Genomic DNA, 16322 nt, shown 5'->3' on the forward strand with positions numbered 1-16322 from the left:
TTGATTCTCAGATCCCTTTATTCTGTTTTTTCTCCATATCCCGCTTCTCTCTGTGGATTCCCTTGTCCTTCGTTCCTCGTCCGTCACCCAGGCTTTGATCTGGGTCGACTGCAGATCTCCAAGGAAAGGGTTAATGATGTTGTTCTTCCCAAATGGGCCAAGTCCCCTGAAGACTTTATCTACAAGCACCGCAAAGCCTTGGTGAGATGCAGTTTTATTTCTAACGCCGTAACGATTGAAATCTTACCGTAAGATCAGTGCCGAGTGTCCGGAAGTTGGTGTAGAGTCTTGTATGTCTTGTCTGTTTTGGATGGAGTATTCCTTTAAGTGGAATTTTAAGCACTTTGATGTAGTTTGTGTCCACATGCAGGTGTGCTTTTGTGTGACGTGTCTGTGTATTAGTTACCGTGTTTGCGTGTAGTTGTGCGCTGGCTAGCGTATGAGCGCGGTGTGTGTTTTTCTGACAGGAGTCGGAGTACGTTTCAGCTCACCTTCACGAGTGGATCGATCTGATCTTTGGTTACAAGCAGAGGGGCCCTGCGGCGGTGGAGGCCCTCAATGTCTTCTACTACTGCACGTATGAGGGTAAAGTATCCAGGGCAGTTTCAGTTCTGTGTGTATAAAGTGCTTTAAGCAGCGTGTAAATATAGATGAAAAGCAATTATTTTGTTCTAAGCGAACATACTTTGATGTTCTGTTTAATTCCCAGAGGGGAAAGTTGACTGGGTGGTTGACTGAGTTTGGTGTTGCAGGGGCGGTAGACCTCGACGCCATCACCGATGAAAAGGAGCGTAAAGCCCTCGAGGGCATGATCAGCAACTTCGGACAGACGCCCTGCCAGTTGCTCAAGGTGCGGAGACAAAATTGCGAAGTACAGATATCCTAAAAATGTACTTTAGCGTAGTAATTAAGCAAAATGTACCTTATTACTATCGGTGACTCGATGTGCCGATGGATCACATTTCGACTGTTGCGTGTGTGACCGCGCAGGAGCCCCATCCGGTGCGTCTGTCTCAGGAGGAAGTGGAGAAGAGGAAGGCTCAGCTAGACTCGTGTCCTCTCAACATGTTCGAACACCTCAGCGACCTCAAGTCCTTCTTTGTCGAGGTGTGAACTCTCCTCACCTCAGTTATCAAAAGCTAGTAAAGTAAAAACCCAACAGCAGTTGGGGACAATCAGATTTTTAATTTAATTTGATTAGATGTCGAGCGTTTGTCGCGAAAACCTCTATGTAATAATGTTGCAGGGCATCAGTGACAACGTGCCGCTGGTCAAAGCCGTAGTGCCGAAGAATCAGTCCCATTCCTTCATCACCCAGGGGAGCCCGGACACTATGGTGAGCCTCGGTGCCGCCGCTAATATTCTTTCTCTTCCTCCAAATCGTGAACAGAGATGACGGGGTTGTCCTCGCGATGTTTGCTCTGTCTCCAGGTGACGGTTAGTCAGAACTTCCTGGTTGGGACCCATGGGTGGCTGCCTTACAACAAGAACATCTCCAACTACTTCACCTTCATAAAAGACCCCACAGTATCCAACACCAAGTGAGGACACCCGCGGCACACGCATCATTTGCCTCCGTGACCAACATGTTGCGTCCTGGAAAATCTTTCCAAGCTGTCTGAAACGTCTTTCTCTTGTGCATTGTCTTTTTTTCCTTTCGCCGTCTTCCCATAGGACCCAGCGTTTCCTGTCTGGTCCCTTTGCCCCCGGCGTGGAGGTGACGGCAGGGCTGTTCGTCGTCTCCCACGATGGCAAGTTGCTCTTCAGCGGGGGCCACTGGGACAACAGCATCCGGGTCACCTCCCTGGTCAAGAGCAAGACGGTGGGACAGCACATCCGACACATGGGTAAACGCACACACCCTACTTTCACTCTCGGCGTGTTAGCATAAGATAGGTGTAAACGCAAGGCGTGTATGCTGAAACAGTAAAACGTTTGAGTTTATGATTCGGATTCAGTATGTCCTTTTTATCATGTGTACGTTCTGTAATAATCATTGTTTTGTTTCGGTTTTTTTTCCCCTCCTCTCCAGACGTCGTGACCTGCTTGTCAACAGACCACTGCGGCATCCACCTGATCTCCGGCTCCAGAGACACGACTTGCATGGTGTGGCAGGTTGTTCAGCAGGTGGGAACCGTCAGGACCCGTCGCACGTATTGATCGCAAAAACAGAATTCCTCAATGTCCGTTACTCAGTAATTGGGGAGCTTTGAATAATTACATCCTCCTGTGTTGAGGTGTCGTGGGTTTTACTTTCAGACGTTATTGCTCCCGATAGCTTAGATTTGTATAATTGAAAGAATATGTTTAACATGCCTAATTCATGGATGGGCTGTTTCGCTTTGTACAAATGTTGCGACAGAGTAATCCATTCAAACTGTTGGAGAGACCAGAAAAGACGTCGAAATTTTGCAATGAAGTGATGAAAGCAAAATGCGACTCTTCTCCTTCCGTGACGGTTAAATTCCACGCGGCTGAAGAGATCGCTCCAATTTTGTGGATATCCAGTTAAAATTTGCTCTAAACTTGGAAAGTTTATTGGGCTCTGAACTTTCGATAGCCAATCGCGTCTCCTCTGTCTTTTTGTTTGCTCTGTCGCGCAGGGCGGAGCTCCTGCGGGTCTCTATCCCAAACCAGTTCAGGTGTTGTATGGACACACGGACGAAGTCGTCAGTGTCAGTATCAGCACGGAGCTGGACATGGCTGTGTCTGGATCACGGGTAAGAGCCCCCGTCGCGCTACTGATTGTGGTAACGCTGGTGGCGTTGGCTTGATTACTTTTGATTTGAAACGACGCAGTTGAAGTCTCGCAGTTTCCACTGACCTGATATACAAAAGCGATTTGTTCATTTTTGTTTGACGTTGGTATTTAATCTTGCGCCGCCCTGCCGTTCGTTTCCCAGGATGGGACGGTGATCATCCACACAGTTCGTCGAGGTCAGTACACGCGCTGCTTGCGACCGCCCTGCGACAGCTCCCTGCCGCTCTCCATCCTGCACCTGGCCGTGTCCTGGGAGGGTCACCTGCTTGTCCACACCTGCCTCGAGGGCAAAGCAACGCTCAAGGTGCAGGCGCACAAACACCGCGTGACAAGCGAGGTATCTGGGGAAAATGATTTAGTCACATTGATGTATAAATATGTTTTTTTTTTTTTTTTTTATTCTCTCCCCAGGATAAAAACGCTCTCCATCTTTACTCAGTGAATGGGAAGCATCTGTGCAGCGAGCCTCTGAAGGAGCAGGTGACTGATATGTGTGTTTCGGGAGAGTATGTGGTCATTGGCAGCGAGCAGGGATACCTGTCTATCCGTGACCTCTACAGGTAAACCGTCACACATGTTTTAACTTCCTATAGGATGGAAAAAGTGTCCCTTCGCCTAACGTTTTAATTCCACCTCGGTCGACTAACGTGGACGCCGTACCTGTACTTGTTTCTCTTGTCAGCCTGTCTCTTTGCACGGAGCCCATGGCCATGCGAGTGCCGGTGCGCTGCGTCTCGGTCACCAAGGAGCAGAGCCACGCGCTGGTGGGCCTGGAGGACGGAAAGCTGATCATCGTGGGCGTGGGCAAGCCGGCGGAGGTAAAGAACTCGCTGAGGAACTACATCGCTCAGAGTCTCGAGGGATCGCCGCTCATGGCCTCCCCCTTGCTGGCCCCGCTTCGAGCTCGCTCGCCAACCCGCCTGCTGCACCAGCGTGACCAGCTGGTGTTCAGCCCCACTTCCAGCTCCCACAAACCCTAGCAGCTCCCAGTCCCTTTTCTCCTTCGGTCCATAGCTGCAGATGTGACACAGACACACACACACTGTCCATTTTTACACACAGTCGCCTCTCCTCAGGGATGGTTGTCACCTGCCGTCACTCATTTGGCTCCATTCCTCCTCAAACAAACTAACAGACGCAAACACACACACACACACACACACACACACACACACATGCACTTACATGCGAGCCACATAGTAACACAGTCCTTCAGCACACAGCCAAGCAGAAACATTGCCCACTAAAACCACAACTGTGACATGAGAACGACGGTGTTGTGTGTACCTCATTCTTTATCAAAATATTTGGCACCTGTGAAATATTTGACACGATTTGGCCATCGACTTGTGAAACTCCATCCCCTGCTGTTTACCCAAAGTGTCATTATGTTCCATGTTTGAGTGTACTCTACAACTATAACAGATATGCTGTGAAACAAACTTAAACGCTAATTAACGCTTCTGCAAACTCAAGCCATATTAATAGTGTAGCTACAAATCTAATAATGCAAACTAATAGTCTTGCACCAATGTTGATAATGTAGATAGAACGGTAGCGTAGATGTCGGAGGCTGACAGAGACAATATCACTCTGAATAGTATGGTGGCCATTTTTTTTTTCCATCTTTTGTGTTCACACTGACTCACCAAAGTGAACTGGGCTTTGATTTATTCTTTAATGCCTCACAAGCTTCACAAGTCAATTAAGCTCCAATGATCTAATCAATCACTCATGGATCATATCCTTCCTCTCCCCCCCCCCCCGTGTCCTTTGACTTCACGCTTTTCTTTACCCCCTCATCCCACTTCCTCCTCCTCCTCCTCCTCCTCCTCTTCCTCTTCCTCTTCCTCCACCCTTCTCAGATGCGTTTGGGCCAGATAACGCGGAAGCTGTGGGGCTCCAGCAAGAGACTGACTCAGATCTCGGGGGAGACGGTGTACAACATCTAGCGCGACCACAGCCGACCCATCCCAGTCCCAGACCCCCGACCCTCCACGCCCTTCCATGCTCAGCCATCCACATTCCTGTCACCCAGTTCCTCTCCATACCTGTCAGTCACCAAGCAGGTCGCTTCGGTCTGTGTGAACTCTCTTCAGCACCTTTCCACAGTTTAATGGGTGGTGGGCAGCCGTTTTTGAGGTGCTAAAATCATAGAGCGTCACAAAGTCTGCACGTCCATGTGTCTGTTTTGTTTTTGTTGGTACGCGCGTGTGTGTGTGTGTGTTCCTGCTTTGGATTGACCGTATGGCGCTGGCGCTGTGGTTCAAATCCAGAAGTAGCGCCAGCCTCAGCACCACCACACCGCTACCCACCACTCCCAAACACCACACCGTGTAGCCTCTGACCTGCTTCAGTTTGACAGGATTGGTCAGCTAACTGTTCATCTATTTTATGTATGTATGTGTGTGTGCGTGAGTGTGCATGTGCAGTGTATTGCCATGCTTTATCTCAAAATATAGTTTCAAGTGGCCTTTTCGTCCCCCTCCCTTAGTTTGGCTTCGTCGCAGACAGGCGGGGCCTGTGCTCTGTAGGCCGACACTTCTGACGGTTGCCTCAAAGCTGCCGCACAGCAGCCTTATGCAGTAAGACAGCTCCATCACTCATAAGACCAAACTCTCTGCCTTTCCTATTTGTGAGTGTGAATTTTCATCTGTTGTTTTATTGTGGATTTTTTGATCGTCTTTGCTGTTGTTTTTCTTTTTTTGTTTGATTTCTGATTTATGCACATGTCCTGCAACTTGTTCATATGCATGCAGTCTTTGGTCCAAACGGAGATCAGGAAACAGACGTAATTATGGAGAATGTTTCCTTTACTTGTTTTGTTTTAGAAACATCTTACACACGACAGAAGATGGCGTCTGTACCGTCTGTCTTTGCTGGCATTAAGATGTAGATTTCTAAAAAATCCCCCCAAAAAAGTGCTTACAACAGGAAACACACACACTACACTCTGAAATGCAAGAAACTTCCATTTGAAGGTTTATCACAACAGCACAGAGGAAAAAAGGACTTTAAAGTCACATAGCGCCCTCTGTGCTTCGTGGAATGTTTTTTAAGTTACTTGAATCCATGTTTATTTATAAGTAAGAGTAGCAGATTTTGAACTCACACCATGTCTATTTAAAACAGACAGTATGACGTGTTATAAACTCCTGTGACTGTTGAGAGACGTGTAAAGAAAAAAAAAAAAAAAAAAGGAGAAGGAAGAAATCCTTAAGGGCTTTATAAGATGTCAGTGTTAACAGCAATACAGCTCCATTGTCGGGTGGCTGTCAATGCTTTCTTCCTGTTTGTCTGTCCCTTATTGGTTGTTCAGCCAGCCTTCTATCTCTAGTCTTCCTATAGCTTAACCGGGATAGTAAATGCACCCCCCCCCCCCAACGCCTTCAGCTCTTATCATTTACTCAAATTATCGTCCTTTATTGTTTATACATCTCATTCTCCTTTGCGCTCATTGTGAAGTGACTGATTTCAGAGGCGTTTTCCTCGTAGGGGGCATCAAGAAGGTTCACACGCCTTGTTTAGATTTCTCGGAAGACGTGTTGTTTGTGCGTGTGAGTTCTGCAATTTCTGAAATCACAAAAAAGCCACAGAACGAAGCTCCTGTGGATGAGACTGATTTCTGTTTTTGCACCATACCTGCGTGTTTGTGTGTGTGTGTGTGTGAGAGAGAGTGAGGACATGCCAGTGATGCATGTTTATTTTTTTATAGTGGAATTGTCGATTTCCTCATTCACGTTGAAAACGGTGTCTGTCGTTCTGTGAACTACAACGGCCCTTCGTTGTTGTGGCTTAGTCGTGTGTTCGGCATCGGACGCAGGGTTGCTCTTGCGGTTCCCCTTTTTTTTCTATGTAGTTTTTATTTAAATGTCACAGCGAGGTGGAGTGCAACGACCAATCTGTGTCCTTCTTTAAGAGATTTCTGTGAAAGGTGCATAAAATGTGTTTCGGTGCAGTGTCTTTTTTTTTTTTTTTCCATCCTCATTTGTCCCAAAAGACCACTGTTTGAGTTGTTTCATAGCCGCAACAAACAGAGTGCCTTTATCCCCGTGTGACTTTAACGTAGAGCTAAGTTTCCCTCATTACCCGAGATCATTGTCCTTGATGTTAATGTGAGTGAAACGAAAGCAGCATTCCAGAAGTTAAACCTCCACAGGAACCAAGAGTATACTGTAGGACTTCAAGGCAAAATCAAAAAGTACTATTTTGTGTCTTAGCAACATTCTCTGTGACTGTCACCAAATGGATGTGTGTATATCTGTGATTATTTATGAATACGGTATATAATGTACAGCATGATTTTTATTTCAGCGTATTTGAAATGTACTTTTGCACTTTCCAGGTACGAAATTGTAACGAATTGTTTTAACTAGGCTCCCTAATCTGTACAAACTGCTTTGTATACACAAGTGGAAAATGATCATTAAAGTCTTGTCTGAATTCAAAGGGGTCATATGAACGGAGGGTTATCTGTCTGAGGTTTAAAACATTTAAAAGAAGAAGGAAGACCGATTGCCGTGGCCGAGGTAAAAATGTCTTATTTTGTCCTTTACGTTTTGTGCACAGATATAAAGCAGACGCACACAGATGTATTATGCCAAGTTTTAATGGAAATGATTTGAAACGGTTGTCTGAGAAACATCGTTGAGGCTACTAAACCATCTTGTGCTGTGGTTCTTTGTGGTTTTCACGCAGCGATGGGGTACGAGCAGACGGACGCTCTCTTCAGTTCGCAGTCGGTGGCCGTCCACCAGCTCTCATCTGGCAAGAAAAAAACGGTACGGACAGATTTGTAAATGTTGTACACGTTTGCTCATGTGACACACACCCTCCCGTTATGTTACGAGTCAACTTGACCCGTGTTAAAGTTTGAAGTAGTTCCAAGTACTTTTTCAGTATGAAACTTGTTCTGTTTACCTTAATTAGAGTAAGGAACATGTAACATGAAAATGGTTCATGTCACATACTGTATGTTCATATGACATAGGTAGTGTTTGGGTCAATCTGACCCAGCAGTCAAACTGGGGGTAAAAGGGTGTCACAGAAGTGAAAGTGGTGAAAAACTACAAAAACATTGAACATGTATATATTTTCTGAAAACCATTGAACCTTTATCTGTGAGAGGTAAGGAGCGCCGTTACAGTAAATATCGACTCAATAGTGAGTAATAGAGTTTGTAGCTAAACCAGAGCAAGTAATGTTATAGCAGCTGAATTGAACAAAGGTTCATTTTAATGCTGAAGTCAACATTTAATGGAAGATAACAGATGCGCCATTTGTTTTTGTTTTTGCTGACTTCACATACGATTCACCGATGGGTGTGTTAGCGTTTCTGTATGGCGTGAGTGCCGTTCTTACCTATCTTGAACATCTCCACACAGACGGGTTTATCGGTGTGAATGTTGGGGTGACCCGGCATCCAGTCACTGTAATTCCACTCCGAACCATCCACCCACGACGCCTGCTGGTTCTGAGGTGTGCAACGCCAACACGCATACAGTATGTTAGAGACAGCTTTGATTTAAAGCGACATGGCATAGGAAGAAAAAGTAAAAGTACAGAGGTGTTATGGGCAAAGTGTACTTTAAAATACAGAGGCAGATGGAACAGCTAAAAATGCAAGTTCAAAGGTCAGTGTTCTTCCCAAGGTAAGAACAACACTATCTGTCCTGTTGATAACATATCTGATGATACTCTCCTTGGCCTCCATTCCGTGCCACAGCACAGGAGCAATGAGCTCATAAAAAAGTGGTTATGTAAGATAGTTTTCCTATGCTTTTATTCCTCTCTCTTGAAAGAGAACATTGTAGATGAGCTTTTGGAGATGTGCCCGCGAGATGTGTGGAATAAACGCACTCTGTCCTTGAAAATGTGTGTAGTTGAGCGGTGACGGGAGAAACCTGCCTGGACGATGCCTCCGAGCCAGGTTAACGCGGGGTCTCTCTCGCCGCCCTTGGTCACCAGGGAGACGAGGCGGGAATGCAGATCCCCGTCGGTCACAGAGGCGAGGTCTGCATTCGGGGCGAGAGCTCTGCACAAGGCCTGAAGAAGAAGTACACGGACAAGTGTGCGATTTAATTTGCAGCAGCACAAACACAGAGTCTGTGACTCTGTAATGTGACACGTAACGTGTCTTACCCGTGCATCTCGGAAGGCCATCGGTCTGGGGTTGAACTCGTAGCACTTTCCGTTGACGACTTCCCCCTTACACGCCGCTATTTGAAGCCCAGGGGCGGCCGGTTCAGTTCCCTGTGTAAAACCACTGGGGATAGAGATAAGCGGTTCGGTTCCCTGCGTGAAATCATCGGGGGTGGACATGAAAGGTTCGGTTCCCTGCCTGAAACCGTCAGGGATGGACCTCGCGGGTTCGGTTCCCTGCCTGAAACCGTCAGGGATGGACCTTATGGGTTCGGTTCCCTGCCTGAAACCGTCAGGGATGGACCTCGCGGGTTCTGTTCCCTGCCTGAAACCGTCAGGGATGGACCTTATGGGTTCGGTTCCCTGCCTGAAACCGTCAGGGATGGACCTTGCAGGTTCTGTTCCCTGCCTGAAACCGTCAGGGATGGACCTCGCGGGTTCGGTTCCCTGCCTGAAACCGTCAGGGATGGACCTTATGGGTTCGGTTCCCTGCCTGAAACCGTCAGGGATGGACCTTATGGGTTCGGTTCCCTGTCTGAAACCGTCAGGGATTGACATGAGAGGTTCAGTTCCCTGTGTAAAATCATCAGGAAGATGAAGATCAGAGGGTTCCTCCACCCGGACCCAACCGCCGCCGTTCTTCTCGGCTGGAACGTCAACGGGGACTGGAAGACAGAAAGTGTTTGGATTATACAGACTCGTTTAAGTACAGTGACATTCCCTTGAGTACATAAAAAATGACCACATACTAGCCCCTATGTGAGGTTGATGTACTTGACTCATACTGAGGTGTGTATGTCAACAAGCTCGCAGTGGCTGTCTGAATCTCAGGGCTGTACGTTCAGTAGTTGTTGAGTTATGTCAGTGATTCCCAAAATCTAAGATGTCAGCTTGCAGTTGTCAGCTTGGAGTGGGGGAAGAGCCAAGGGATATATCATGTGGGACTGTGAGCGGTTGTACACGCTGAGATTTGTCATTAAATAAGTGACATCCTTAAGATGCTGTCGGCACTAGATGTAAAGTGAGGGGATCAGCAAAGTTTCTTGTGGGTGAGAGCTGAAAATGGTGGGGAATAAATGATGGTTGGATTTCTGTAAATGTATGACTTACTCACCCTCGTCTGTCAGATAGTGTCTTCTGTCCATCTCTCCTTTTCCCAGAGAAGAACGGAGGAAAGCTGGAAGAGAAAATGTCTGAAGGTGTGGCGGCTAATAAACTGTGGCATGTTTGTGTCGTTCCATTGAGTAAGCTGGCAAAATGCGATGGATGACTTAAAAGGAACCCAAGTGGGTTTGATGCATTAGCGCACAAGGTTTAATGGTAGACTCACCTGCCCCGCTGTCCCTCTCGTCGACGTGTTCCCGCACCAGGCCGGTGTTGAGGTGGACGAGGAATCTCGCGGAGGGCTGGGCGCCTTGCGGGAGGTCAAGGGCGGCGGGTTCTTGGACGTGAGAGCGTTCGGCGTCCTGTTCGAAGCCATCGGAAAGCTGGTAGTTTGAAGGCGTCTTGTGCAAATTTACAGGGGCTGCAAGTGGGACAGCCTTGAGGCCTGTGAAAAGGTATTGTTTGTTTTGCAGTTAGCTCTTTTTGGCCTTGTTTTTGTAAAACAGGGCTTACACTGAGGATCTTTGTTTATGTACGGTAACGAGTTCATGTGTGGCTGAGCATCCCGGTCATTCGGTGTTAGAGATGCAAACCTGATGATCGCGGTGTTTGGATCCACTACTTTTAGAGCGGTCTCCCAACGGACAGATACATCAATGTTTAGCCTGTTTTGTCAAGCGTGGAGTGAAGCAGTAATGGTCAAAGTCTAATTGTGCACAGGTCAGTCAGTCAGTGATTACTGATATGCCACACTGCTGCTGACATGGCAAAAAAGCTGCAATTAGTTATGACATGGCAATGATCAAAGCATTAGCAATTACGATCAATAAAAGGAACAGACGTGTTCTGCACTTTGTTTAGCCAAATTTCTAAGATATTTCTGCTTTTTCTTTTGTCCATGGAACATTGACATGCATCCTTAAAATACGTGGTAGTCTGTGAAAGTCCTCTAATGATATGTGGACGTGTTTAGATTTGAGTGTATGTAAGAAATGATTTTCTAAGCAGTTGTTCGGTGAGTTGAAATGTGAAAGCATTAAAAGACAATCAAAAGGGACGATGTGAAAGGTCAGCATAAGGCGATTGTATGGAGGTTTCATTGGGATCACCAGGAAAGCTACAGAGGCAAGCTGACGATGTCGTTATGGCACAATGTGAGAGTGATGTCGGTGATCCAACAGAGCCTCAGAATCACATCATCTGCAAATGAAAGCGTTGGGTTTAAGGAATCTTACCAGACAGCGTGAGGAACAGCAACAGTAACTTGAACATCCTGTTAAAACAAAACAAAAAAGAAGCAGCTTTATACAGACTTGTTTTTAGCAATAAAAGTTAGTTTAATTAGTTTTCCACTGCGCAGAGCCACCGCTAACCCAGAGACTGCGCGTCCGTTTGTGTGTCGCTTACCTGAGACAGAAGTGATGCACACTGAGCGAGCCACGAAAGAGAGGCTACCCGTTAGTGGGACGCTGTCTCGGTGGTAAACCCAACCCCCGATTGTGCATGAATGGGATGAGTCATATTTGATGCACTTTGCCCTCAGGTGTTGCCTGATAAAGGCCTTAACGTGAGAGTGATGTAGGAGCAGGTAATAAATTGCAGGCTGTGAACGAGTGACCTGTAACGTGAAATGATCAGACAAAGGGGTTAGATTGTGGTGTGTGTGTGTGTGTGTGTGTGTGTGTGTGTGTTAGGCGAATGGCACTGGATTTAATCGGAGGTGAACTCGATCGATACGGGTGAACGTGGCCAGAGAGGGGAGATTGCAACAGATGTGTGGAGATAGTAAACAAACATGAATGAGATGGTCACTCCAGGTTGCTTTGGGTCGGGGTGGGAATGTGTTCTAGGTCGTTGTGCTGTTGCTGGTATGTGTACAGTAGACCTGAAGACAGGAGCACGGGTAGGGATTGTTTGTGAAGCAGATGGTGAATTGTCCTACGGCTGTGGCTCCACCTAGTGCACGTGCACTTGCCACATATGAAGTATGTCATTTGAGGAGTTGTTGATGAAACCGTGAGGCTTGGGTGCGTCGTATTTCTAAATGTGTGGTCTGTAAGTCCATTCAACGCCCCTTGTTTAGTCGCTGTGTTGTAAAACACCTTGATTTGCATTTGAAAGGCGGGGGCGGGGAGCCATGGAAACGGCTGTGTACGAGCTCAGGAAATGTGCGGTCCGAGCTGCTGTATAAGTGAAGGTTGAGTGATTATTGTAGCGATTCCTGCCACGACTACGTCACAGTGCTTACGAAAGTTGAAGGTTTCCTGCGGCAGTTTACTTTGGCCGGAGAGAAGAGTGTGGGGGGCCCCGGCGAGGAGGCGTTTGTCCTTTGTTGAACAACATTCGGAGTTTGTTGGTTTTAACGGTGAGCTCCGTGCCGGGGGGGTTTGAGTGATTAGCATGAAGATTTCCATGGCGAGAAACGTTGTGACGCCGCTCTGCCGGCGGACGCTGTCATTGAAAGCGAACGCAGTCGCGCTGTGATTGGCGAGTTTACGAGCACGTGTACGGGCACGCGCCGCTTTGTGATAGCGGTATGAAGATAGCGATCGTTACTCGGCACACAACAGGAAGAGCGGCGGTCGAGCTTTCAAAATGAAAGTTTGATGAAAATCCTTGTCGTAAAGGTGGTTGAAAATGTGTGGTCTGAGAAACAGCAACGGCGTAAATGTTAGTAAATGTTAGTTCTCTGTAGCTGTAATGTACTATAGGTCGTTGATTTGAACATGTGGACGGGGATACACGAAATAGTTCGAGTTGGTGGTTGTTAAGGCTTTTATTTTGAAGTCGTGACAGGATGTGGACTTGTTATGCCATCCCCGATACATTTCCTTGCTAGGAAATACATCGGGAGTGTAGCGTGTGCCGATTGAGCAGCGAAATGCGGGCAGCGTGATTGAAGCCGATAACCTTTTCTCGTTTTGTGTTTTGTAGCGGCGTATGACGATCGAGTCTCTTAAGTGGTTTGCGGTGTCCGGTGACGAGCGGCTTCCGTATGTTACGCAATGAGCGTGACAGTGACAGAGTGACTTCTCGCCGATAAAACAAGCTGGTTCGGCTAGCTAGCTCCGTGGGCTAAGCTTGAAAGTCAGCCGAGTGAGCCGACCGGGCGGATCGTCGCTTGACTTTTCATCAGTTTGTTTCCCCTACCGTGACCGCAAATGGCTTTGACGACAGCGTTAAGGAGAGTGGCTCACGTAAGTGTACGGGACTGGAGGACGACGGCGGCGGCAGCAGCAAGTTGGGGTGCCCGGCTGACTGCTCGGAGGAGTTTTAGCAGCGGCGCACAGTGTTTAAGGTGAGTAACTGTGACTGTTGTGTTCACATGTAAATGCAAGTTTGAATGGAGCGATGACGTTGTGTGCGGTCCTGACAACAGGTGACATTAATAAACAACACACGGCCGGCACAATTGGAGCTGGAATGTTGTATTCAATTGAATTCAATGCAGTTTATTTACGTAGCGCCAATTCCCAACAAAAGTGATGTCATGACACTTTCCACTTAGAGCAGGTCTCCACCAAACTCTTTATATGCGTGGACAAGACAAGATGAACTTTATTGATCCCGCAGTGGGGAAAGTCACTTGTGAACGTGTAACCCAGTGACGGTGTGCGCTGTGGCAGTGGTGAGTGGCTTTATTTATTTCTTTTCTGTCTTAGTGTTAGCCGTGTGTTTGGGTAAAAGGCAAGCAAAACACGGGTGTTGACGTTGTCGCCGCAGGTGTGCCTGCGCGTCAATCACCGTGTCAGTGGGGAAGTGGTCCGTGCACCTGAAGGGAGTCGGATTGAATTGGTTTGGAAAAATGGGTGAAGCGGTGCGCCCGGTTTGGATTTGGGCTTTCATGGGAGGGGTGTGTGTGTTTGCACGTTGGGCTAAGACTTCACACGGCCACAAGGCCGGGGTGATCCATCTCTCTGTCGAAGCGCAAGGCTTCGACCGAGGCAGGACCAAACAAGTTTTTCAATTGCGTAACGAGTGCTGACACGGAGGTCGGGTTGAAGGTTGGTCCTGCGGGACTGCCCCCGAGCCCGTGTCGTTAAAAGAGAAGGTCTCCCAAACAACGATTTGGCGACGAGCCCGTGTTTGGCATTGGTCTTCCAGCCCCTGACGCGCTGTTTCCGGCGGTGCAGCGCTGAGTTGAGCAGTCGGGAGAGGGCGTCGGGCCGGGGGTGCGCTCGGCCGTAACGCGGGCGTCTGTGGGAGGAAGCAGGCAGAGAGAGGAGCAGGGGAATGTGGCAGGAAGACAGTGAAGAAGAGGCGCTTACCGTGAGCGTGGGTGTGAAATGGAAGTTAGTGCGGTGGCCTGCTGGCCTCGCTCGGTGGACTCGCGCAGGATGACTCGCAGGTCTTTACCCGAGATGGTCTTCACACGAGTGGCTGAACACGACGACTGACACGCGGCTGACGCTTCCGCTGACGCTCCAGGGTGAGTGGCTTGTTTTATACCTGTGCCTTCAATTCCACGCGGCAATTAGCAATCACTCGCGCGCAGGTGAGGCCGTCCTCGCCAATTACTCTCACAATAGGCTTGATTGTGACTGCCCTGTCACGTGGGCCCTGGTCGACTGTGACTCTGTGCTTCCTCCTAATCGCATGAAGAATGTTTATCCTCGTCCCTCCTCAGGCTCCACACAAACACTCGCCGGCTGAGTGGCTGACTGCTCACTTTGTACAGCCGCACTGAAGCGCTTTGCCACACGTCCACTGAAAATGCTTTTCCTCATGTGTTCACATTCACTGGCTGTGATTATAAAGGAATTCTGATTGCAGGACATGTATAGCAGGACAGCGCTTCTACAAATGACACTAATGATTTCCCACCTGTGACCGCTAGAGGGCAGCGAAGTGACTGACTTTGCTACTGATGCATACATTTGAGCGTACCAATATGTAGAAATGATCGCATCCTTTAGCCCTAAACCCCGTTCTTCTTAGAACATATCTACATTTCACTGCCACTTCTCCCATGGAAATAAAGCGACAATTAGAAACGCAAAGCTTAAACGCCGCCTCTCTTTGTCCGTTTGTCTCTCAGGTCGGACAGCAAGGTGACCGTCCACTTCGTCAACAGAGACGGGGAGAAAATCACAGTGAAGGGGTCCCCGGGAGACTCGCTGCTGGACGTCGTCATTAACGAGGACCTCGACATTGACGGCTTTGGTACGTAAGCACACACATGTTCAGCGGTTGCGCTGACAGTCTCGGCTTTGGATTGCTGTCACCGGCAGCCCGTCTCCCAGCTGTCCCGACGGCGCACGCGGTCACGGCGACGCTGGCTGAGGCTCAGGCTGAGGCTCATCCGTCACAGGACGGCTCTAACGGTTGGCGTGTGTGTCTTCAGGAGCGTGCGAGGGAACCCTGGCCTGCTCCACCTGTCATCTGATCTTTGACGAGGACGTCTACAAGAAGCTGGGCCGAGTCACAGACGAGGAAATGGACATGCTGGACTTGGCTTACGGCTTGACCGACACGTAAGAACGCGCGCGCGCGCGCACACACACACGCCCCGACCTGTCCACTTTCTACTAAGGACGAATACACTGACTAAACAGCTTCAAATAGTTTTTGGATACTAAACGCTACATCTCACTGTTGCACAGTATTATTGCATACAGTGAACGGTACCATTTCTAGGTTTTCTTGCCATACAACACAGGAGAATAGATGAGATCTTACATTTCCATTGTTGTAGTCTGTCTCTGAGACTCTGCCCCTGTCTCCACCAGACCTGTTGACTCCACTCTCATCTTTCTTTCCTCCTCCTCCTCCTCCTCCTCCCATCTGTCCCCCTCTACCTCTCCCTCTTCTCAGTCTTTGTCTCACTCTCTGCCTCAGTGCTTGCTTGACACTTTCAAAAACTTAAGCATTTCAATATAAACACCGTTACATTTTTTTTGGCCTCCCCACAGATCTCGTCTGGGTTGCCAGATCTGCCTGACCAAGTCCCTGGACGGCATGGTGGCCAGGGTTCCAGAGAGCGTGGCGGACGTCCGACAGAGCAAAGACGGATCGTCTTAACCGGAAACCCGCGAGACGGTGCGTCACTCCCCGGTCACAACCGAGGCGGCGACGGGTGGTAGGTGTCGTTCTGCCGCGCTGTCGTCTCCCAAGTCGCAGACAACCACAGCCAGCGCTCCGTGACCAGGTCGCAACGGTACAGCACGACGACGCCAGCAAAGACAAAATCACTTCTGATCAAGTACAACTGCAACTTGCACTGTTGTCCAATAGTTACAAAAGTCAAATCATTAAAAACTAAAGACAAACCTGGAATATCGTATGTTGTAATTTCCCTGTTAATCTGCCCACGCCG

The 16322-nt window shown here is 48.3% G+C and overlaps 3 protein-coding genes across 5 annotated transcripts in view; 2 read left to right on the top strand and 1 right to left on the bottom strand.

The window, feature by feature from the left end:
* nbeal1 (neurobeachin-like 1) overlaps positions 1-7214 on the top strand; it is a 40698-nt gene extending 33484 nt beyond the window's left edge. For 2 of the 3 annotated variants that reach the window (XM_046381992.1, XM_046381993.1), the window contains 13 exons: positions 92-201; positions 468-585; positions 753-850; positions 991-1107; positions 1247-1336; positions 1432-1541; positions 1675-1847; positions 2033-2127; positions 2604-2720; positions 2904-3065; positions 3173-3321; positions 3444-3579; positions 4627-7214. In XM_046381992.1, coding sequence (XP_046237948.1) covers positions 92-201; positions 468-585; positions 753-850; positions 991-1107; positions 1247-1336; positions 1432-1541; positions 1675-1847; positions 2033-2127; positions 2604-2720; positions 2904-3065; positions 3173-3321; positions 3444-3579; positions 4627-4713 — 1562 coding nt within the window. In that variant the 3' untranslated portion in view covers positions 4714-7214. Of the gene's footprint in view, positions 1-91; positions 202-467; positions 586-752; positions 851-990; positions 1108-1246; positions 1337-1431; positions 1542-1674; positions 1848-2032; positions 2128-2603; positions 2721-2903; positions 3066-3172; positions 3322-3443; positions 4472-4626 lie in introns of those variants that run through there. The other variant, XM_046381991.1, reaches the window with a different exon arrangement.
* Positions 7215-7352: 138 nt separating this feature from the next.
* LOC124055805 lies at positions 7353-11278 on the bottom strand. The gene is made up of 7 exons (XM_046382932.1): positions 11242-11278; positions 10233-10451; positions 10017-10079; positions 8903-9567; positions 8669-8806; positions 8123-8234; positions 7353-7525 (listed from the first exon to the last, which is right to left on the bottom strand). Exons 1-7 carry the CDS (start codon positions 11276-11278, stop codon positions 7452-7454), a joined length of 1308 nt encoding a protein of 435 aa, XP_046238888.1. The 3' UTR covers positions 7353-7451.
* Positions 11279-12812: 1534 nt separating this feature from the next.
* On the top strand, positions 12813-16282 carry LOC124055302 (adrenodoxin-like). The gene is made up of 4 exons (XM_046381977.1): positions 12813-13304; positions 15045-15169; positions 15351-15480; positions 15919-16282. Exons 1-4 carry the CDS (start codon positions 13168-13170, stop codon positions 16025-16027), a joined length of 501 nt encoding a protein of 166 aa, XP_046237933.1. The 5' UTR covers positions 12813-13167; the 3' UTR covers positions 16028-16282.
* Positions 16283-16322: the final 40 nt, after the last annotated feature.

The sequence above is a fragment of the Scatophagus argus genome, chromosome 24, assembly GCF_020382885.2.
Source record: "Scatophagus argus isolate fScaArg1 chromosome 24, fScaArg1.pri, whole genome shotgun sequence".
Classification (NCBI taxonomy): domain Eukaryota; kingdom Metazoa; phylum Chordata; class Actinopteri; family Scatophagidae; genus Scatophagus; species Scatophagus argus.

Coding starts and splice junctions, on each gene's coding strand:
- LOC124055805 (XM_046382932.1), bottom strand. CDS start 11,278: ATGTTCAAGTTACTGTTGCTGTTCCTCACGCTGTCTG. Junction 9,568..10,016: donor ACACTATCTGACAGACGAGG/GTGAGTAAGTCA, acceptor TCTGTCTTCCAG/TCCCCGTTGACGTTCCAGCC. Junction 8,235..8,668: donor GGCTCGGAGGCATCGTCCAG/GCAGGTTTCTCC, acceptor TGCACACCTCAG/AACCAGCAGGCGTCGTGGGT.
- LOC124055302 (XM_046381977.1), top strand. CDS start 13,168: ATGGCTTTGACGACAGCGTTAAGGAGAGTGGCTCACGTAAGTGTACGG. Junction 13,305..15,044: donor AGCGGCGCACAGTGTTTAAG/GTGAGTAACTGT, acceptor TTTGTCTCTCAG/GTCGGACAGCAAGGTGACCG. Junction 15,481..15,918: donor GCTTACGGCTTGACCGACAC/GTAAGAACGCGC, acceptor GCCTCCCCACAG/ATCTCGTCTGGGTTGCCAGA.